At 42.7% G+C, this 24016-nt stretch overlaps 1 protein-coding gene across 2 annotated transcripts in view; it reads left to right on the top strand.

The window, feature by feature from the left end:
- Positions 1-8496: 8496 nt before the first annotated feature.
- The window catches only part of srpk3 (SRSF protein kinase 3), a 77699-nt gene continuing 62179 nt past the window's right edge, over positions 8497-24016 (top strand). Inside the window, exons 1-2 of one of the 2 annotated variants that reach the window (XM_084333747.1) lie at positions 8497-8633; positions 20875-20971. In XM_084333747.1, the coding sequence (XP_084189873.1) occupies positions 8618-8633; positions 20875-20971 (113 nt within the window). In that variant the 5' untranslated portion in view covers positions 8497-8617. Of the gene's footprint in view, positions 8634-20871; positions 20972-24016 lie in introns of both variants that reach the window. The other variant, XM_084333746.1, reaches the window with a different exon arrangement.

Below are 24016 nucleotides of genomic sequence, written 5' to 3'. Positions count from 1 at the left end.
AACATATTGCAGTACGGCTCAATCGCCTCGCCGACAAGTTAAATGCGTTATCTATAGGCTAATTTTAAGTCCCTCATTACCTCAATCAATCAGATTATATTTCTTTAAACTTGCCTGCTGGATTGAATAATCAAATGAGATCTTGCTAGCGAAAATAATTAGTTAAACTGTTATACAAAATAACGATACGGCTCTCTTCCCATTGATTGATGTATGGTCGATCTTTTACTTATCTCCACTGTGGTGTAACGGGTTCTTCTTTTGACTTTCACGCAGACGACCGGGGTTCGAAACCTAGTCTTTCCCTTCTTTTTGCGATGTAGGAATAATTCAATTTGGTGCACGTTGAGAGCTATATAAAGAATGACATCCTCAATGCATGTAGATTTATAATATTTTAACTTAAAACTAGGCTACTTTGGCGTATAATCATTAATATTATATTCCAAAAAATTATATTGGAAACACGGGGTTTCGAACACCGGTCGCTGGGTTGCCAGGATTGAGCACTACCGCTGCGCCACTGTGCCAGATGGGATAAATTCATTGTTTATACATTAATGAACGAGACAAGATCCACAATCCACGCATAGACACTTCAATTTTATGCTTGAATGAAACACAATCCAGGCGCTCCATTAAACATCCACAGCGGAGAATATGAAAGGAATCAGAGCCAAACGAGCGATAGGTTTCAATCATTAAAAATATCCCTGCGGGATTCACATTTGCAATGCTGCGCGTTGTTAAAATAACCACATAATGTGTACATCGCACCGAGCGAGCGCCACGGTATATATAACGTGCATTATTTAGGACAAAGTGAATTTAGTATCAGCATTTTGGGTCTATTTTACATTTCAAAAGCCCCCTCTGGAAGAATGGAGCACAAAAACGTAATTCAGAATGGTATAAAGCAGATCCTAGACTGTGGGAATAATTTCAGGAAAGAGCTGTCACTTCTTTGCGGGGGCGTGGCTGTGCTTCATCCGGCTAACTTGAACTTAACCCTGCTCTCGACCAGGCTCAAACTTTTGGATCTGTTGTCATGGTGATTTGGACAATCCAGGTACGGGGAACGGGAAAGTCCGGCTTAAGTCAGACTTAACCGAAAGTTATCCGGCTAACTCAGTTATCCAGGTACGGGGAACGGGGCCCAGGTGTCAGACCGTCTCAACTCCCCTTCCATACACCCCTTCATAATACTACATTGCCAACCGGTGGCTGATCCAGATCTGGCAGATCTGGCATCAGCTCACCCACCTGATTAATATTATTTACTGCCATTTATGTTTATTATGTTTATTGTCTGTGTTGTCGTTGTTGTCTCCACTTTGTTAGACTTGTGTTCCCCTGTCTGTGTTTTGTAAATATGTTTTAGTCTTGTTGGTCTCAGTTTGTTTAATTGTTATTGTTTTTCCCAGTGTTCTGTTGTTTCTGTCTACCATACCTGTGTCCTGTTTGTAATTACCCTCTGTCTCTAATTAGTGTTTGTATATTAGGTGTTGTGGGCCAGCAGACACTTGCTGGTTCATTGTTTAATTGTTACCGTTGTTGTCAGTCATGTTTGTTGTTTTCTGTTTCAAGTAAAAGCCTTATTATTCACCACTACGCCGTCTCCTGTATATCTCTCTGTTCTACACTGCAAACTGAGTTCCACCACATCATGCCAGCAAAGCGGCACCATCGTAACAGAATGAAACAGCCATTCCGGGACTCAGCAGTAAATGACGGAGACGGGGCGAGCTTCGCGCTCGGAATATTGGGCGCTTCGGTCCTGTGTGCCGACCAGGCGGCCGCTCGGGGTCTGGCACCGTGGGACGGAGTGGCCGGCCCAGCGGCGCCGATGACACTGGGTGCTTTAGCCGCGGCCACTCCTGTGCCGGATCCCTGGGTGGGGAGTCGCCTGGTCCGCAGGGGAGCGTCTGGGAAGGGGCGCGGATCCCGACGCCACAGCCCCAGGGGGAGACGGGGTTCCCAGGACCGCAGATCCTCCTCGCCGTCCTGGTCGAGATCTCCTCAGCCCTGGGAGGTTCCGGAGGACGAGCCGCCACCATGGCAGACCTGGAGGACGACGCCGGATTCCACTGCCGGAGGGACCCCAGTCGGGGGTCCTGCACCGCGTCCTGCCGTCAGGGAGCCTCCGGTTTGGGGTTCGGCGGTGGGTCTCGCCGCCGAGGAGACCCCAGCCCCAGGTCCCACTCCGGAGCCGTCACCTCTACCCTCCATCCTCCCCAGCTCCAGTCCTCCTCGTCAACCCCCTCCCCCCGACCCAGTTCCCACGGGCCCCGTTCCTCGACCCCCCTTCCCCCAGCCCCTCGTTGCCGGTGCGGCATCCCTCCCTCCCACCCTTCCCGTTCCCGGGGGGCCTGCTGGGCCGCCTGGGAGTCGACCTTCGAGGGCGGGGTACTGTAACACTTCCCCCGGTCCTGCGGGACCGGACGGCAACCCTTCTCCCGGTTCGACTGGTCCAGGTGTCGGACCGTCTCAACTCCCCTTCCATACACCCCTTCATAATACAACATTGCCAACCGGTGGGCTGATCCAGATCTGGCAGATCTGGCATCAGCTCACCCACCTGATTAATATTATTTACTGCCATTTATGTTTATTGTCTGTGTTGTCGTTGTTGTCTCCACTTTGTTAGACTTGTGTTCCCCTGTTGTGTTTTGTAAATATATTTTAGTCTTGTTGGTCTCAGTTTGTTCAATTGCTATTGTTTTTCCCAGTGTGCTCTGTGTTCTGTTGTTTCTGTCTACCACACCTGTGTCCTGTTTGTAATTACCCTCTGTCTCTAATTAGTGTTTGTATATTAGGTGTTGTGGGTCAGCAGACACTTGCTGGTTCATTGTTTAATTGTTACCGTTGTTGTCAGTCATGTTTGTTGTTTTCTGTTTCAAGTAAAAGCCTTATTATTCACCACTACGCTGTCTCCTGTATCCTGTATATCTCTCCGTTCTACACTGCAAAACTGAGTTCCACCACATCATGCCAGCAAAGCGGCACCATCGTAACAGGGCGGATTTAGGATTGTAGGAGATCTGGGGCTTAGAGCGGGCACGGAATTTTTTTACTTCGACACCACAACCTTTAACTTATACCACCACCTTAAAGCGGACAAAAGGCACTAGAGAACACTTAAATTCACACCCTTTAATTAATGAAGCAAATAATAATAATAATTAATAATAATAATAATAATAATAATAATAATAATAATAATAATAATAATAATAATAATAATAATAATAATAATAATAATAATAATAATAATAATAATAATAATAATAATAATAATAATAATACACTGTATTTGTATAGCACCTTTCATACAAGAATTGCAGCTCAAAGTGCTTCACAGCAGTAAAAAAAAGACAGGCATAAAATGAGCACAACATGGCAGATCAAGAGCAATGCATAAAGTGCAGACATAAAGCATAAAATAGATAGCAGCAAAATAGACAAAGTCAAGGTAAGACAGAACATTAAATCACATCGTTTTTCATATTAGGATCTATGATCTAGGGTTAACTCGCCGAACGTTGAGCGCCAGGACCCCCGAAAACCAGAGTATAGTCGGTTTTTATCGTTGTTTCTTTTATTCGATATTTGATTTGAGAACAGTAGCTAGTCCAGGGAAGAAACGATAACGCGTTTACTAGAATACACGTTGCCGGCCATTACGAAGCATTTTGGAAATGACACCAGACCACCCTGAAACTACACTCATATTCACGACGGTATAAAAAACGGAAATGTATGGATGGGAAAATGATCTGTTTTTTGCATCTTGACCGGAAGAAACTCAATGACAATCGACTATATTATTAGATCCATAGCTATAATATATAATATAGCTTTAGGCCTGCAAACACTGCCACGTATCCCCATGTTAAAAGGCGCTGGCCTTTCAACAGTAACAGTAAACAGCGCCATCTGGCGCTGAAAGTGTTAATAGGCGTCTTTGTTTACGGTTTGATTATCACTGATACAAAGTGCAATGTGCAAGTGCAGTGCAATAAAATAGTTAGTCAAATAGAATAAAATAATGCAATAGTGCATTGCAATAAAATAGTTATCATCGTATTTTTTCGGGAGGCCGGTAAGGAGTGCATTACAGTAGTCGAGTTGGCTTGAGATAAAGGCATGGATCTGGTTTTCAGCGTCCTTTTGATTTATAAATGGCCGTACTTTTGCTATGATTCTAAGGTGGAAGAATTATGTTTTTGTCAACTTGTTGATTGTGATTTAAAGCTTAGGTCTGAGTCTACCATAACACCAAGACTTAACTCACTCAAATACAGTTAGCAGCTGGATAGACTACAGATGGAAATTAGCTTCTGCTAAATCTGGTGCAAACATATTTTCATGTAACAATGATTAATTGTCAAAAAAAAATTAAGTATGTTCGGGGCTTTTCAGAAAACATTCGGGGCTTGAGCCCAAGTAGCCACCCCCTACGCCCGCCGCCTATTCTTTAATTGGAGCCGAAGAGTGCTGCCGAGTGCTTCCGCGTTTTCCCTGATTGGCTGCGACACGCCCCGCGGCAGCGCGGCAGCCGCAGAGCGGAGCAGCAGAGCTTGCTGCATTATGTAGCCGTAATCCCCGATATTTTTCCATCGACGCTTAGCTTAACTGGTACGCCGCCGTGCTGTGGAGCCTGCGGTGCGGTTGGTCACAAGTTCGAATCACTACAATTCTTTTTCTTTTCTTTTTTACGTTTATAATCTCTCGCTATAAACGTGCATTCTTCCGCTGGTTAAGTTTAGGCATTCTTTCAGAGTTGGTTAAGGTTAGGGTTAAGTTAAGGTTAGGCATTATTTCGGAGTTGGTTAAGGTTAGGGTTAATAGGGAGGGTTAAGGTCAGGCATTCTTTCAGAGTTGGTTAAGGTTAGGGTTAAGTTAAGGTTAGGCATTATTTCGGAGTTGGTTAAGGTTAGGGTTAAGTTAAGGTTAGGGAGGGTTAAGGTTAGGCATTATTTCGGAGTTGGTTAATGTTAGGGTTTGTCACAGAGAATGCCTGTCTGTCTTTCTTGACGTGGAGGATGCAGCCTATTTCCGCACTGCCGCTCTCTCGCGCTGCCGCGGTCACATGGGCGTCATGGCCAATCAGAGAAACGCGACGCACTCTTCGGCTGTGATAAATATAGACGCAGCCCCGCCCCTGCCAGAAATGTAGATCTACGTTTCTGTTTCGTTATTTCTTTTATTCGCTATTGCCATTCATAATCCATCGAGGCACCTTGTGCAGGCTGTCCTGAATGTGTCTGAGATCACAAACGGCCAATACCGCCGCCTAACGCCTTGCGGACACTATTGCACTCCATTTGAAACGATGTGGTTTGTTTTCTTGGCCAGAATGTGGCGTGGGGGCGGGGTCTGAACACTCCGGCAAGACAAGCGGTCACCACAGTTGCCTCGACGAGGGTCCCCACCCGCCAGATCATCTGTGTATTGCACTACCACAGGACCTAGCATGTCCTACCATGTAAATAACTTATGTACATATACCGATATGCCCTACTCTGTTTACTTGTTTTATTGCACAATGCCGTTCTATTGGATTCTATTATATGTTATTACTATTGTATTATGCACATCATTGCGGGCAAGACCACCCGCATTTCATTGTATAATCGTATGCCGTGACAAATAAAACTCTTGACTTGACTTGACTTGATCTGCAATGCTGGATAACGTTGGACAAACGATCGCGATGAATATTTGGAATGGCGATCAGATAATTGGATTATTCTTTTTGCAGTACATCAGAGACAAGGTAAGGACTATATGTTACCAATCTTGCGTTGATCCGATGATTTTTTCGCCACGATTGCACCGTGTGTCTGTAATGTACTGCGTAGCGTATGCCGTTGGTGGCGCTCGAAGCATAGAACCCCCCCCCCGCCCACACACACACACACACCCTTTCGTGGATGCATGATGAAACATAATACCGATAATCTACCGTTGATTTCAGATCGATTCAATAATCAGCTGAGAAATTAAACGATTTATAATGAAATTCAGATAAACACTGTTTTGGCTGCATTTCCTGGGATTACACATAATCGCTCTGGAACTATGCTCGTATTCACCACAGTATAAAACGGAAATGTATTGATGAGAAAATTATCTGTTTTTTGCATGTTGACCGGAAGAAACTCACTGACAATCGACTGCGTTATTAGATCCATAGCTATAATATTTAATATAGATTTAGCACTGCAAAACACAGGCATTTATCTCATTGAACAGAGTGTTGGCACTAAAGGCCCACAGCGCCCTCTGCTGAATGGCACTGGATGTGTTAAGGTCTTATTCAGGATATGGTTTTTATATGCACATTGATATTCCAGATACTAGCTAATATTTATGGTATTATTCAGGATATGGTATGTTTATATGTACATTGATATTCCAGATACTAGATTTATACTTGCTGTATAATGACAATACATTTCAATCTAATATAATAATTTCAATTAATTTATTTTATTTATTTCTAAAAAAATATGGACAATGCACATTAACTCATTCAGCGCCAGGGGTCGCTGTCTACCTCCTGGGTAGAACGCCATTGCTGTAAGTCAATGGGGAGACTGCGAAACTTGCGAGTGCTTAAAATATATTTTATATTATATGGATATAATAACACCGTCGATTGTCAGTGAGTTGCTTCTGGTCAACATGCAAAAAACAGATTGTTTTTTCATCTGTACATTTCCGTTTTATACCGTTTTGAATATGAGTATAGTTTGGGTGATTCTTAGTAATCCCAGGAAAAGACGCGATAATAGCCCTTTAGTGAAATCCACTTATCACATTGTAATTTTTTGTCTGATTATCGAATCTTCCTGAAATCAACGCTAGATTATCGTTATTATCCTTCCTCACCAGAGGAAGCTCAACAAATCATGTTAAACCCAGATTCGGCTCAAACGGACTAAACACGTTTCGCAATTATGCCACAACAATGTGGAACGCCCTACCCCTACCCTGGACACTTTTGTATCACAAACAGTACTGTATTTGCAAATCTGATATGTCATAAATGTATAGATGTAGCAGTACTGTCTATCTGTATGTCATGTATGTCATATATGTTATGATGAATTGAAAATGGGGGACCCTGGTGGAAACAAGACGAAAGTCTTTCTCTGGTCTGCATCCCCTTAACAATTGTATGTATTGAGATGTACTGTACTGTACCCATTCTGCAATCTGTTAATAAACTTTTCAATCAATCAATCAATCACCCAAAGCTGTAAAGGAATGTGAATCCCTGCCCACATTCAAAACCGCTCTTAAAGAGCACCTACGGGAGGCTGCAATTCGAAACTGGCCACCGTAAATGCCCAAAACCCCCACCACCTCCTAATAGACAGTCTCCTCCCCACCGCATGTAAATATTCCCTCCCCGCCGTATGTATATTTCTCTCCCACCCACCCACCCCCTCCTAATGTACAGTCCCCTCCCCATCATATGTATATACTCTGTCAGGATCTAGGGGTAACAGTACTGTATATTGGAATACCGTTTATGTCACAAATGTATCAGTACTAAATACCTATATGTCCCTATGCCATAAATGTCATGAATGTTGTGTATGTCATAAATGTCTATATGAATTGAAAATGGGGGACCCTGATGGAAACAAGACAAACGTCTTTCTCAGGTTTGCATCCCCTTAACAATTGTATGTATTGAGCCGTACTGTATTGTAAACTGAGTTCCACAAATCATATCCAACCCAGATTTGGCTCAAACAAGGTCAGTCAGATCAACAGCATGAGGTTCAGTCTCACTGAGCAGATAGATCAACAGCATGAGGTTCAGTCAGATAGATCAGGCAGGATGAGGTTCAGTCAGAGAAAAAGTATTGCTTTTCCCCCAAAAAAATATTTATTAATGAATGTATCATTTAAAATAAATGTCTGGGTCCAAAATGATGTATACCTGCACAACACCAGAGGGAGTTCCACAAATCATGTGCAACCCAGATTCGGCACAAACAAGGGACAAAACACGTTTCGCAATTATGCCACATCAATGTGGAACGCCCTACCCACAGCCGTACATTTTTTTTTTAAATCCCTATACCTTCAAAACCGCTCTCAAAGAGCACAGGTACGGGAGGCTGCAATTCGAAACTGGCCCCTGTAAATGTCCAAACCCCCCCTCCGAATGTACAGTTTCCTCCCCCTCGTGTGTATATATTTTCTGTTAGGATCTCTGTTTAACAGTACTGTATATTTGCATACTGTATCTTGTATGTCACAAATGTAACAGTACTGTATATGTCATGTATGTCATAAATGTCATTATGAATTGAAAATGGGGGACCCTGATGTAAACAAGACGAAAGTCTTTCTCTGGTCTGCATCCTCTTAATTGCGTGTATTGAGCGTTTTGTACCCATTCTGCAATCTGTTAAATAAAGTTTTAAATCAATCAATCAATCACACTCCTACGCAGAGGCAGAGCCGTTTCTACTTCATACGCTTGTTACGTCGTCATGTCTGACAGCGGAACGCAAGCAGGTCCAACTCTCTGCGTTGGCGAGTGATGCCGTGTGCCGGCCGGTCCAGAGGAGACCTGGTGTGATGGTCAGAGATGATCTCCATGGACGGTAGGAGAACCGATAATAACCAGCACAAAAACAACAGCTAGCTAACGGGAGCTAACTGGCTAACTCGTTAGCATGGCTGGCAGCTACCCGGCTATAGCAGTGTGCTAGTTGTACCTCAAGCTAACGGCTAACAGCAGCTAGCCACACAGTCCTCTACTAACTGTGGAGCTAGCTACATGGTTAGCATAGCACACATAGCTTAAACGTCAGCTGGTGTCTGTCGCTGACGGGAGCTAGCAGGCTAACCGGCTATAGCATTACAGCGGATGAGAGCTATAAAGGGAACACTGGTTAGTCAGCTGGCAGACAGGCTGGCTAGCAGGACATCATGTTGATAGGTAAGGTGAAGGCGAATGCTTGCTGTGTTTATATGGAATCCTGTATGGTTAGTTAGTTGAATTAAGGTTAGTTATTGACTTTAGATTAGCTAGTAAGTTAAGGTACGCTGTGGTTGGCTAGTACGTTGGTTAATGTTAGATTTAGGCTGCTTGGTGTTTGGGTTTTGATTGTGTGTGTAATTAGCTAGGTTGAGGACTTGAGGTACATTTGGTTGTGACTTTGTGTGTGTAGAGAAGCTGTAGATTGGTTTGGTTGTGTAACTTGTGTGTGTGTAGTGAGGTTGGTTGACTGACAGTTAGTGCTAAAAGCTAGCAGCTAAGATGGTACCAGTTACAGCCTGTAGCAGCTGTCACACTAAACCCAGCCAGCACAAGCCTGGAGCTTCCCCCTATTGGAGTCATCTTACAGTCCACTAGCATGCGTTTATGTGAGCGAGACACGGATCATGGAGCAGTGCATATTATATAATAGATGCTGTATACTGTGAGATTTTAATATGACTGTATGTTGTCTAGTAGACTAGATCTAGGTTATTCAGGGTTAGAGAGCAGCCAACATTTCCAGACTAGAAATTAAGTGAATGATTAACACCATTCTCCCCTCCCTCAATACCCACTGTTGAAGTACCCTTGGCCTTGAGCAAGGCACTTACTTCCTCTCTACCTTACAGGCCAGCAGTAGAATACTTTGAATAAAGGCAAGATATGCATCTAAAAGCATGTCCTCTAGACCTGTTCAAACTTGGCAACATAAACTTTCTAAATGGGCACAAGTTTATTTCCTGTTGCAGTGTTTGCTGACATCAATCACAGAAGCTACATTCACACTGCAGGCAAAAGTGGCCCAAATCAGATTTTCTCCGATTTGTTATTTCTTGTGTGAACAGTGGAATCTGATCTTTTCAATTCTGATTTGGGCCACTTTCATATGTGGTCCTAAATCAGATACAGCCAGGTCAGATTTCGTTCAATGCGACCTCAGTCTGAACAGTCATGTGGTATAAATGTAACTTTTTTGTCACTCTAGATTAGGCTTGGGCAATAGGATGATATTATCTGCCCTCATGTGTCCACTATAACAGTGATATTCAATTATGCAACACCTGTTATGAATCTTGTGCTATAGTCGGTATCTCTTTCTCTCGCTTCATTGCATTGTTGTAGCCTATCAAAAAAAGGTAACATTATGTGAGCCTAAGTTCTGATCCTGTATATAATGTTACCGCATGTAGCCTAACTTCATGGAGCAAATGCATCTAATGTGACAGTCAACGGTGTCAAGACCCTACGAGGGCAGTTACCAACATTGAGTACATTACTTTGAGTCCATTCAGTTGAAAAAGCCAGTTTATTAAAGGAAATGGTAAATACATTGTGTCATGTTCTGTTCGAGAACGAGGAAACTGATGTTAGCTTTAGGCTAGAACCATGTTTACTTTCACTTTTAGTTAACTTTTTCTAACCGAACAATCACCAACTGAGAAGGTTTAGTCAAGGTTTAAAGGAAAACTCCAACATTTTGGGAAATTAGCTTATTTGCCATCTACCCTGGAGTTAGACAAGAAGATACATACCTTTTTTCTTCTCTGCATGCAGTAGGAAGACGCGCACTGTTAGCCTAGCTTAGCGTCAGTCACTGGAAGTAGGTTCCTCCATTAGCCTTGTTCCCAACGTCTTCCTACTGCATGCACAGGGAAGAAAAAAGGTATGTATTTTCTTGTCTAACTCTAGGGTAGATGGCAAATAAGCTAATTTCCCAAAATGTTGGAGTTTTCCTTTAAGCAAACACAAACATATTGGATTCGCAATATGACTTACCAAGCAGCAGAAGCAGATAACGTTATGTTGTTGTTTCCAATGTGAAAAAGACAGTCGGGGATAGTTCTATGCACTATTAGGCTGGTAAAGCTATGCCTCCTAAAGTGTGAAAACGGAAGTACAGGAAGTACCGGCTACAGGCTTTCCGGTTTCGACAAAACAATTATAGAAACGTGTGAAGTGCACAATATTTCCTCGTTTAAGCCACTGCAACGGCTTTGCCTGAAGAATTACTACATGACAGGGACGTTCTAGCTTGTTTTCCGACAGGATTCTGGAAAAGTTTGGTCCGTTCGGAGGCAGCTTCCAGGGGAAGTACATACACCGGAAATTCTACTCGATTCACACTTTTGGCCGTAGTGCTTTACCAGTCTTTATCTCACAGAGGAGATAAAACTGGGAACGAGGTTAATGCACTATACAGGGCTCTACGCTAACTTTTTTCCCAAGGAGCACATGTGCTCCTAAATGAAAAAATGTAGGCGCACCCAAAGAAATTTTGGAGCACAGTGAAACATTTTCAACAGAGTTTATTTAAAAAAAAATATTGTATCTCTCTTTCTCAGTTTTTTCTCTGTTTTCTCCCCGTCCCAATTTAGTCGTTGTGCCAATTCCCCCCCCTCCCCTACCTGGTTGTTGTGCGCATGTTCTCCTACTGGTCGGTACAAGGGAACCCTGAAGTATCCGCACGCTTCCTCCGACACGTGCGGCGACAGCCAGTGGCTCTCTTCTCACCTGGCAGCGAGGGCTCTCATTGGTGAAGTGTAACGTGTGGGAGGTCACGCTGCCTTCCTCAAGTCCTGCCTCCGCTGAGCAAGAGCCCAGACCTGACCTGTAGGCGTCGCTGTCCCCAACGCCAGTTTCCCACCCACGGCTTCTCTCCCCCTAACCCAGCCAAACGAGTTAGTATAGCGATCAGCCCAAGCCAAGGCAATGCTGACTCCGGGAGTCGAGACCGCAGTATATTCAGTGGATACTGTGATACTGTGAATAATGTATATTTCAGTAGATGGTAAATTATAACACTACCTTAGGCATACTGCACCTTATGTGACACTGTGAATACTGTGAATATATTTTTCAGCTAGTTAGATAGTCAATTATATTGACATTTGTTTACACTGCTTGTGGTGTTTTTACTACCTGTACCCCCCCCCCCTTCCCCCATGCTGCTATGATGCCTGAATTTCCCCAAGGGGATCAATAAAGGAATATCTTAACTTAACTTATCTTAGTCTCTTGCATTGGTGACGAGCGCAATTCAACAGAGTTTATTAACAAACTATTTATTACATGCATATTATTATACTGTGCGTGTCCATACTAAGGGACAAACATCTGTGCAATAGCACAGGGGTTCCCAAACCTTTCAGGCCGCGACCCCCAAATAACGGTGTCAGAGAGCCGCGACCCCCACCATTATAGGAAAAAAAATATATATATTATAATATATATATTTTTTTTAATAAATGGAAATGTATGGTTGAAACATGCAAACGTTCAAACGCACACACACTAATAAGCATTGGAGGCTTTTAACCAGGGCCGGACTGGGGAAATCATTCAGGCCAGGACATTTTTTGTTACAAAGACTTCATTTCCTGCATTCTGGTGCAGGGATTTTTTCAGTTGTCTGACTGCATAATTTTTTTTTACATTTTTTTTTAAATCATCTGGCGACCCCCCGTGGCGGCTCGTGACCCCCCTGGGGGTTGCAACCCTCACTTTGGGAACCCCTGCAATAGCACATACCACCAAAATCACACATTGGCCCATTGATTGATTGAAAACTTTATTAACAGATTGCAGAATGGGTACAGTACAGTACACAATTGTTTAAGGGTATGCAGACCAGAGAAAGACTTTCGTCTTGTTTACATCAGGGTCCCCCATGCCTACTAGACGCAAATTATATCGGTTGTCCAGCTTTACTTTACACTTTATATATATTTTTTCAAATTATTAATCCCTCACTGCACTGTCTTTTGTTGCTGTTATGTGGGGAATTCTTTTTAATGGAAAGATGCATGTGTAATGCCGCAACAATTCCCCTTACACATATGGCTTATTAACTCATTCAGCGCCGGGGATTAGTCGGGGCCCTGTGGTGGTCGCATTGATTGATTGAAAATTGTATTAACAGATTGCAGAATGGGTACAGTACAGCCAGTGTTTCCCACATGATTTTGTGAGACAGTGGTGGGTGAACCTCGGCCCCTCTAGGGGGGTCCGGGGGCATGCCCCCCCGGAACTTTTATTTTTGTTTTAGTTTGAAAGTTAAATGCATCAATCTGGTGCACTTTGAGAGCAAAATAAAGAAGCTAGATCTATGATGAACTTTGTGCTCAAAACACAAAATCGACTAGAGCATACATTTGAGCCATCAAAGAAATTAAGCAAAAGTGGTTACCTGTGTTGAACTGGTTTATTTTTTAGAAAGTAAAAAAATATACTGGATTACTATTACGACTACTACCACTGCCAATACTACTGATACATCCCTATTGGCAAACTTTATATTTAAACAAATATTTAAAAAAAGAAAGAAAAAAAGATCTTTATTTTTTTATTACAATTTTTTTTGGTTCATTATAAAACTGTGGCGGGACCAATTAGACTGTGGCGGCCCGCCACAGTCTAGGTAATTAATGGGAAACACAGCTCAATACACACAATTGTTAAGGGGATGCAGACCAGAGAAATACTTTCGTCTTGTTTACATCAGGGTCCCCCATTTTCAATTCATCATAAATACAGTACTGTATTAGTGTATTTGAAAATCTGGTATGTCATAAATGTATAGATGTAGCAGTACTGTCTATCTGTATGTCATATATGTCCTGATGAATTGAAAATGGGGGACCCTGATGTAAACAAGACTAAAGTCTTTCTCTGGTCTGCATCCCCTTAACAATTGTGTATTGAGCTGTACTGTCTGTATTGTACCCATTCTGCAATCTGTTAATAAAGTTTTCAATCAATCAATTCAATGACATGCATGATATACAGATAGACTGTACTGCTACATCTATACATTTATGACATACCAGATTTACAAATACAGTACTGTTTGTGATACAAAAAGAGTCTAAAAAAGAGAGTATTTGACGAAGAAACTACATTGGAGGAGGTTGGTACTAGTAGGTTGGTAGGTGGGGTGGCGGGGGGGGGGGGTTGGGTAGGGTAGGTGCGGTCGGGGGGGGGGAAACTACATTGGAGGGGGTTGGGTTAGGACATACAGGGGCCAGTTTCGAATTGTAGTCTCCCGTAGGTGCTCTTTGAGAGTGGTTTTAAAAGTGGGTAGTGATTCACATTCCTTTACAGCTGTGGGTAGGGCGTTCCACATTGATGTGGCATAATTGCTAAATGTGTTTAGTCCCTTGTTTGAGCCGAATGTGGGATAACATGATTTGTGGAGCTCCCTCTGGTGTTGTGGTCGTGGTATTCACTGACCTTTGGGAAGTATTTTGACATGTACATGGGTACCTTAGTCATGTCGTGTATCTTGTAGACCAGGCCCATTGCAAGCTGCTGTACTCTGTCGTCTACTCTAAGCCATCCTAGGTTGTCAAAGTGGGCAGGGGTGAGGTGGGTTCTAGGAGTAAGGTCAAGCAGTAGTCTGACCAGTTTGTTTTGTGATGTTTGTAATTTTGTTTTTAGCGCCTTTGAGGTGCTTTTAGTCGTAGTACCCTTGAATGAGTGCTCCTGCCAGAGTCTTCAGGGTATTCTTGTTGACCAGAGAGGAGATCCGGTACTATAATCTAGTTTGTTGGTTGACTTTTTTTTATTACATTGGATGCCATTTTGTCACAGGAAAGATTTGCCTCTAGGATGGAACCTAGGTATGTAATTTCATCTTTCCTTGTGACAATATTGTCACCCACTGTAACTGAGAAGCCGTTGGTCTTGCTGAGTTTGTTATTTGAACCAAAGAGAATGGACTCTGTTTTACCCAGGTGTAATGATGGTTTGTTATCAGCGAGCCAGGCAGTGGCGGCTGGCCACTGGGGGCGCTCGGGCGCCGACCCCCCTGTTAACACTTTGAGTGCCACGCCGGGTTTTCCTTTTTACCCCCTTGATGCCACCATCCACTTCAATGTTAACGTTAATATCGCCTAATCTATGTTTTAAATTATGGCTATGTGTCTAATCTGCCCGTCGCTTATCAAAGACTATTTTCCAGTCAGTGCTGTCAAGGCAGATTGGTTTTTTATCACGTCATTTCCGTTTTAGAGCATTTAGAAAAGCACCCGTCTCTCTCGCTCTCTCTCTCTCTCTCTCTCTCTCTCTCTCTCTCTCTCTCTCTCTCTAACTAACTAACGTGATGCTCTCTCTCTCTCTCTCTCTCTCTCTCTCTCAGCCACTCAGCTAACGCTTCTCTCTCTCGCTCTCTCTCTCTCTCTCTCTCTCTCTCTCTCTCTGCGTGTGTTTGGAGACGGAGCGAGTTTGTTTCTAACTTTTCTATTTATATATTGTGTTTCAAGTTGTGAATTAGACTGTACTTTATTTGACTGGTTGTGTGTTGTTGGTAGAGCTGCCGCGGTATTGATTATTTCCTTACCGCACAAATTTGCAAAATATTTCCTACCGCCGCGGTTATTACCGCACGCACACAAAAAAAAAATTTAATGCATTTTTTTTTTTAGTAGTAGTCTACTCTTTATAGCATATAGCCTGCCTCTAGTCTAAATGTCTATCTTTAGAGGATGACTTTGCAGCATGAATATTGTTTGGGATTCGGCAAGCACGCATTAGTTATTGAAAGTGAAACACGGATTCGAAGTTTCCCCTCTGGTCGTGCGCAGTTCACTCGGTGTCGCGGGCAGGGGTGGTTACCCCTAACCCCCCCGACCCTTTCTTATTATTATTACTATAAAGTTACTACTTTATAATAAAGGCATTCGTTTTGTGGCATTGACATTATATAGTTATACGTTCAATAACATCAGCGTATTTACCGGACCATAGCAAGCAATACTCTATTCATATCTCAGTTCCTTTCTTTGCTCAGAGCGTGCTGAGTTGTCCCATTCTGCGGTCTGTTAATAAAGTTTTCAATCAGACAAGTGTATAGAACGAAGGGCTTTTATTATAACATTCGTTGCAGACAGTAAAATCATTATGTCTCGTTTAGTACTCCTGAGGCGCGATGGTAGTCCACTCCGGCGGAGAGTTAAAGCTAACGTTATTAGCCGTGTTGTGATGAGCTGACATTCAGGACGTAAAAAACTAATACGCGCTTGCCGATTGGTGGTAACACACTGCATGACGCTACAACGTGTGACGCGTCTCTCTTCTGACCAATCAGTGGTCTGCAATGTTTCACGTGACTTTTCTGGTACCCAATAGGGTCGCTTGGAACCTCGATAGAGGAGTAGGGTATATCTGCAGAGCCGCAAGCCCAACGAGAGGAGGGTAATTTATTATTATTATTATAAAAAACAGCGGTGACGCGGTATTCAGCCTACTCTGCGGTGGCCGTGATGTAACAGCGATACCGCAGTAATGCGGTAATCGCGGCAGCTCTAGTTGTTGGCGGTTTGGTAGTGTTGTGGGGAGTCAGTGTTCACTTGGTCGGCTGTCCGCTGCCAGTGACATGCCAATGCGTGGTACATGTTTGCAAAATGTTTGGTATAGCGCCCCCCATTGAGAAGAATGTACCGGCCGCCACTGGAGCCAGGTGCAGATTTTATCTAGTTCAGAGCTGAGGTTTTTTTCAACCTGTAACTTGTTCTTGTCAGAGACCAGCAGGGCTGAGTCGTCCGCGAACAGGAACAAGTTGCAGTCACAAGCTGACGACATGTAATTTGCGTAAATTAGGAACAGTAGCGGTCCTAGTATGCTTTCTTGTGGAACACCACAGCTCACTGGGAGGGGGGGGGGGGATAGGGTACCGTTTACCTACCACCTGTTCTCTCCCCTCCAGGTAGGATTGCATCCAACTCACTGATAGACTTACTATCAAAACCAATTGCTTTTAGCTTGTCATTCGAAGGCCTTTTGTAGGTCCAGCATGACCATGCCGCAGTATTTGCCCGCGTCCACCTCTTGTTTGATGTGGTCGTCCAAATAGAGAAGGCATGTGTCAGTGGAGTGGGATGTTCTGAAGCCAGATTGGAATTCGTAGATTAGATTTTTTTCGACCTGAAGTGTGTAAAACTGCCAGTTTTATTTCGGAATATTGGAAACGGAGATAACCTAGACTCTTTATTTTGACATCGGATGACGACGACATGACGGAAGTCTAAACAGCGTGGGAAAAATTGTGTAAACTGGCGCGAGACATGTAGGAAATTGGTACGCGGAGGTACGCTCGACTATGAAAGCTCAAAGAGTCCGCCCGGACCTCCGTGGAGTCTGCTCCGCGTACGTTCCGCTCGACTATGGGAGGGCCTAGATGCCGGTGATAGTAGTGTTGCTATAAAACAGGCGAAACAGTTGGTAAGCATATGTACACTAGTGGTGGGAATCACCAGTTTCATCACGATACGATACGATATTGATTCTTTGGACAACTATACGATATTTGCCGATATCACAGTCTGCCACGATAAGATTCGATTCAGGTGCCTGCGATCGATATGAGACAATATTATGTGCCCATTTAACACAATCAGTCACATTAGGGCTGGGCGATATGACGATATTATATAAATATCGGGTACAGTTCATTAACGATACACTTTTTAAACGTATCGTGGATATCGTGATGTTTTGCCCTCGCGTTAGAGTCCGCCGCGGCTGAGATGAGACTTACAAGCGCAGTGCTAAATGCTTTCCTCTCTTTCTCGCCTCTCCCTCTCGCAGAAAGAAAAAGTCAGTCACACACACACTTGCCCAAATTACGTCATCTACACGCACATACACGCACGCAAGCGCACACACCTAGCCAGAGACAGAGAGGCGGTGGCTCGGTGCTAGGGATGCCCCCTGAAACCCAGGAGTAAGCTCCGACGTTAACGGTACTGCTATCGGTAAATTAGTCTATGAGCGGATTAGCTACGGAGCTAACAGAGTGTACCATCCATCTGCGACGCAACAGTGGCAGCAACAGTGGACACGGAGTAATGTTAACGTTATGTCGAGTTCATACTACACTACACGTATGAACTCGACATAACGTTAACGTTACTCCGTTTCCATGAAGTGTTTAATTAGCAGCAATCTGTTGTTGAAAATGTAACGTTAACCGGAAAACCGGAAATGGAATGCGAGGACAGGAAGCCGTCATGAAGTCGGCTTCTGGCCCTTGTAGTCATATATATTGTAGTCTTTTAGTCTTATTAACTAAAAGATTTTAACAAAATAAAAAGCAGCAGCACTATTGGATAACTGAGTCATGTTTGCTATGTATTTCTTTCTTTAGGGGAGTAGGACATTTGTTTCACAGTTTTAGCATGATGTTTTATAGATGGCTTAGGTTAAACACAGGTTTTAGTTTTTTAAGAGGGGGGGTTTGATTTGATTGAAGTTTATTTCAAGTATGCAACACAACAAACAAACATCAAGTACAGATATAGCCTTAAGCCGTTCAAATAATAAATGTATACATACATGTAAATAAATAAATAGTTATAATATGTAATCTAATCATGTAAATCTAATCTAATATATAATATAAAAAAACGAAAGGCTAAAATGCTAAATATATAATCTAAGAATCCAATAATCTAAATCTAATATATAATATAAAAAGTCTTGTCTTTAATGTTCGCTTGCAAACTCAAATACTGTCTTGGTAAGCCTCATAATGAATTGTTTGGGGAAAAAAGGAAAAACATCGTGATGTGTATCGTGTATCGCCGAAAGGTCAGAAAATATCGTGATATCATATTTAGGCCATATCGCCCAGCCCTAAGTCACATTTAGATCAACAAAAAAAAGGCTACGGAAATTTCAATTGACGTTTTTATTTTTGAGCTCTTCCAGACATTTAAATGAAAAACAATCTATTGTTTTTAATACAAATGGACCTCTCCTGTTCACTGTAAAGTGCCACGTTTTTATATATTGAGCTTTAAACTTTAAGTAAAATGTTTTGGAACTCACAACACGCAACCTAAAACCCCTCCCTCTCTCAAACTGTACAATTGTTTTATGTTGCATGATGATCATGAATATCTGTCCATCCTCAGTAAATAATATCAATATAATAATACTCCTGACTTCATCTGGTCTTTTCAAACGCACACACAGAATGCCCCTCCCCCAGGCCAGTCCCCACACACGGAAAGGTAGAATGAAATCTTATCAAGTGAAAATATCTTGTATTTACTAGTACAATAAGTCCAATATTGAGTAGAATTCTCTTGAATTATCTTATTCCACTGGCAGATAATTTTGCTTATTTTTTTCTTGATTTTGGTCAATTTAATCTTGTTTTGAGAAAATGTTAATCTTGTTTTCTTAAAAACGAGATTAAATTGACACATCTGGGGGGAAAAAGCTAAATTATCTGCCAGTGGGATAAGATAATTCTACTCAATATTGGACTTATTTGACCAAATACAAGATATTTTCACTTGATAAGATAAAAAAAATTTGCAGTGTAGTTGTAATCAGGGTAAATGTCAAGATTAATGACATGCCTCAACACTTAAGAAAATGTACACTATTTGTATTGAACATAGATATAGATGATTTAATAGATAATAAACGATTTTGAGACGGTACCCATACTTTCACTTAAGTATAATTTCTGGGTACTTTTTACACCCCTGCCTGTAAATACGGAATCAATCACTAGACAATAAGTGGGGTGAGATTTGTGGCAAGTAAAATAACAAATCTGATTACAAATTACTAGGGCTGACCACGACTAGTTGAATAGTCGACTACTAATCAATCGAAAGGAGCCATAGTCGACAGCCAACCTCTTAGTCGAATGCACAAAAAAATATATATCTATTTTCTTTTGTCACTCTTTCCAAAAGCAAAGAGGCCTATAAGCGTGGCTAACGCTAATCACGTCCATACCAGCGAGGCTAACTGCCTAAGAAAACAGGCACCGAGGCACTGAAAGAGGATTTCACCTCTAATGAACACACGACAAATATCAAGATGTACCGTATCCATCTGGTGGACCAATTGCATGCTTTCGCAGAGGACAAGAAGCCTTCAGTCGACTCCTTCAGACATTAAGCACCCCCACAGCCCAAATGGAACGATAAAAAAATGTATAATAATGTTTATTTTTAATTTTAATTTTTTTATTCGGGGGGTAGTGTAGTTCATAGCAGCGTCGGTCCTAATTCAGCAGCGGCGCAGCTCCCCCATATAATGAAACACTGCAATGGTTGGTGTCATGGTGAGGCATTCGTTGTGAACCCCACACACGCTGATTAGCTGGATCGATTGAAACATTGTACGATCAAGCTGGAATTGACGTCAGACCTTTTGATGGAGCGTATTCCAAAAAGAATATTCCAATTGTCTGCTCGCGATTTCCAGTATTGGTGTCCATCTGGTCCCGGACATAATTTGGCACAACTTATGGATCGAGTGTGCTAGATGCATTTCGAAGTGGTCGGATGAAGCTATCTACTTGGCTCTGTCTAAATTCAGCGCCCGGAGGGGTTTAAACGTAACACATGGTCTGGAACAGGGTTTACTGCACTGGATACTGCCACCTAGTAGGATCTGGCCGGTACTGCACCCTCTGGGTCCCAGTATGCCTTTTAATGGCAACATACAGGTACGTGACATTGAATAGAATATTAAAATCGAAAAAAAGGAAAACTGACCAAATAACGTATATATACGTAGTTGGCGTTCAACGGTTGTCGAGCAAACGTATATATAAACGTTGTTGGCGCAGATTGAGTTAAAAACACTTTTACTTAGAATTGACTTAATCCTTCAGTAGCCTTAATTAACCAGTTAAAATACCTTTACTCAGAATTTACTCACTCCTTCAGTAGTCAGTAGGATGTTAACCTCTATGCTTGGTACAGAATGATTGTCTACAGAAACGGGCCATTTTACTGTAGTTCTAGGACAGTTGGAGCTCACTGGATGTTGAACCGTAATTCAGTATAGATCTAGGACAGTTGGATCTGACTGGATGTTGTTCTTCTCGGCAGCAGCGGTGAGAAGCGACCCTCCCAGCAGCTCCAGCCACGGCAAGAAACACAGGAAGAGGACCAAGAAGCCCCGGAAGTCCACCACAGAGGAAGTCATTGGGTAAGCAAGCTGCCTATTGATTAATTGATCTAATTTTGGTTACATTGTGTGTCTCTGTCTCTCTGTCTCTGTCTCTCTGGGGGCTTTCTCACTCACCATTCGGGGTCGAATCAGAGCCCGATCGCACCCAAAAAGGGTGTGTCCATCCTAGTGAGAACGCTCCCCCCCGTCCCCGGGGACGCTGATTGTGCGATCGGTGCGTGGTGTGCGAGCTTGTACCAAAACACGGGAGAGGCTTCTGTATCAACTTGCTGACACACACAACGTCATTACTGTAATGCTTTCATGCTTGCTTGAATTTTGGGCAGATAAAAACATACAGCAACAACTGGACAATACCCACAAAACGATATGTATGGGCAATTTGGCGAGTTCAGAGAACTTCAGACCTCAACCAAACAAGCATGTTGAGCCTCACGGCTCAGTGGATGAAAACATGAAGCCACGTTACAAGCCAGCGTTTCCGTTAGCCGGTAATTACCGGTATTTGACCGGCAAAATATGTTGAAGTCCGAATATTTAAATCTCTCCGGTCATAATGTCCGGTGAAAATAATTCCTCTAAGCACAATTTTATTATTTCAATTGTATTAAAATAGGCTAAAATTAAATAGCCTATGCGATGAACGAAACAATCATTACATTTGTTTCATTGTTGCTTCACTCTGATGAAGCGCGGATGGCGCCGCTCAGATGTGAATCTTTTTTTTTCTTTCTTTTTTTGAGCCTGTCTGGCCAGCCACCATAACGACAAACAGGTATACGAGCGAGAGAGAGAGAGATGGCCAAACAAGCTAAGCTTAACAAATATTTCATGAAACCAAGCACAAGCAGGTCTAATAATAATGACATTGACAACGAAGATGAGTCTTCTGAAGTCACAGAGACCGCCGATGCTCCCGCGGAAAATAAACAGAAATGTCGAGCGTTCAGGCGGCGGCCCGAGTGGAAAGTTAAATTCTCCTGGCTGAGGTACGACATTATAGTCTAGTAGTCTAGCCTCTATGATGTACGAGAGATAACATTGATTGAACGTACACAAAGTACACTTTATTGATTGAACCACAAAGAGCATCCCCAGTCTGCTGCTACCGTTGCGAGCCTCGCAGACGTCCACCTGTTCCAATGGGGAACTTTTTTTGAATTTCTATAGACCAGTGGTGCCCAACCAGTCGGCCGTGATCGACCAGTAGATCAATGACATTCAATATAATTGATGCGAGCAATGTTAGCTGGAAAACGCTCAAAGCGGACTCCACGACACCAGTTCCATTCGTGAGGAAAGGGGGTGGGTTATATTGACAGGCTTGACAACAGAGGTTCAAATATAACTTCATATTTATTGGTTATTTGTTTCTTTATATCGGGCATCCAGTTTCCACCACCGTGTGTTAAACTCTTCCTGTGATGACGTTCGAGCGTGACATCATCGCCTACGGCAAGCTTACACGCTCAAAATGCAAACCGTAAACAGAACCCGGAGCGCACCAAGACTGAGTGTGTACGCAAACTAGAGGTGGGAGAGGGAGGGGGGAAGTTCGCACCCAAGGACGGAACGAGGACGCCAGGACGGAACGGAGCTGATTCGACTCCGAATGGCAGTGAGAAAGCCCCCTCTGTCTCTCTCTCTCTCTGTCTCTCTCTCTGTCTCTCTCTCTCTCTCTCTGTCTCTGTCTCTGTCTCTGTGTCTGTGTCTGTGTCTGTGTCTGTCTCTCTCTCTCTCTGTGTCTCCCTGTCTCTGTCTCTCTGTGTTCTGAGGCAGTGACCTTGACCATAGGGAGGTGTAGTCTGACGTCACTGGTTGTTCCACCCGTATAGGGATTCATCATTGGGAAAATGGATTATCGGCTATTGTAACAATTCTGCCGCATGGAAATTGAAAAGCTTCCATTTTTGCACAAAATTTGTTCCCTTCTACCACTAACATTATTGTTTAAGCATTTTTGGTTGAAATAAAGGTAGTTATAAGGTTTTTAATTTGTCGTAAAAAAAAAAAAACTACACTTACCAGTAGGGCTGCAACGATTAAAAAAATCGTCGATGAGGAATTGTTGCGTCGATTAGTCATTAAAAAAAAAATATATATATATATATATATTATTTCTTTAATTTTTTTTGCACTTCCTATCTTTGTGAAAGTGGCTTCTCAGCTCTGGTCCAGCCAGCTGAAGACTTCTTAGCTTAACATAACAGACCGACAGTAAGTTTGGGGGAACTAATGGGATAACTGGGGATGTTGTTTGGTCCTGACAAGAGTCTCAAAGCAACTCTGAGAGGTCATGCTCAATGTCCAATCTGTTCCTCTGCTCTGTCTTCAGCTGGACCAGAGCTGAGAAGCCACTTTCACAAAGATAGGTAGTGCAAAAAAAATAAATTATAATTTTTTTTTATATAATTGTTTTTCGATTAGTCGACCAATCGGAAAAAATAATCGACAGATTAGTCGACTACCAAAATAGTCATTAGTTGCAGCCCTACTTACCAGGATGCAGCGCCCGAGTCTTTGAGTGCTGTCGCCTAATCCACGTCACGGCCAGCTGATGCCAAGCTAGCTATCCAACGTTAACGTTACATGTACTAGACGTTAGCAATGTCTACTGTCGTGAACCTTTTGAAATCGGGGCATGTAGAGCAGGGGTCTCAAACTTAATTTACCTGGGGGCCGCTGGAGGTAGAGTCTGGGTGAGGCTGGGCCGCATCAAATATTCCACACAAAAAGGGTTTCAAGTATTTTTTTTAAATGTTTATGGAAATGTATGGTTGAAACATGCAAACGTTCAAACGCACACACACTAATAAGCATTGGAGGCTTTTAACCAGGGCCAGACTGGGGAAATCATTCAGGCCAGGAAATATAGTGCGAAATATAGCCCCAGTCAGGCCACTTTTTAAGCGGGGGGTCCCCCACCAGGAGATTTTGTGTTACAAAGACTTCATTTCCTGCATTATGGTGCAGGACTTTTTTTTATGTGTACCCTTTAAATGTCAGTGTTTGTGATGACATGACTGCAAATTTTTTATTTTTTTTATCATCTGGGGGGCCGCA

This window comes from Notolepis coatsorum, assembly GCF_963971535.1.
Source record: "Notolepis coatsorum genome assembly, chromosome: 17".
Classification (NCBI taxonomy): Eukaryota; Metazoa; Chordata; class Actinopteri; order Aulopiformes; family Paralepididae; genus Notolepis; species Notolepis coatsorum.
The sequence above is the reverse complement of the archived record's forward strand: the minus strand, read 5'-3'. Positions and strand labels throughout refer to the sequence as shown.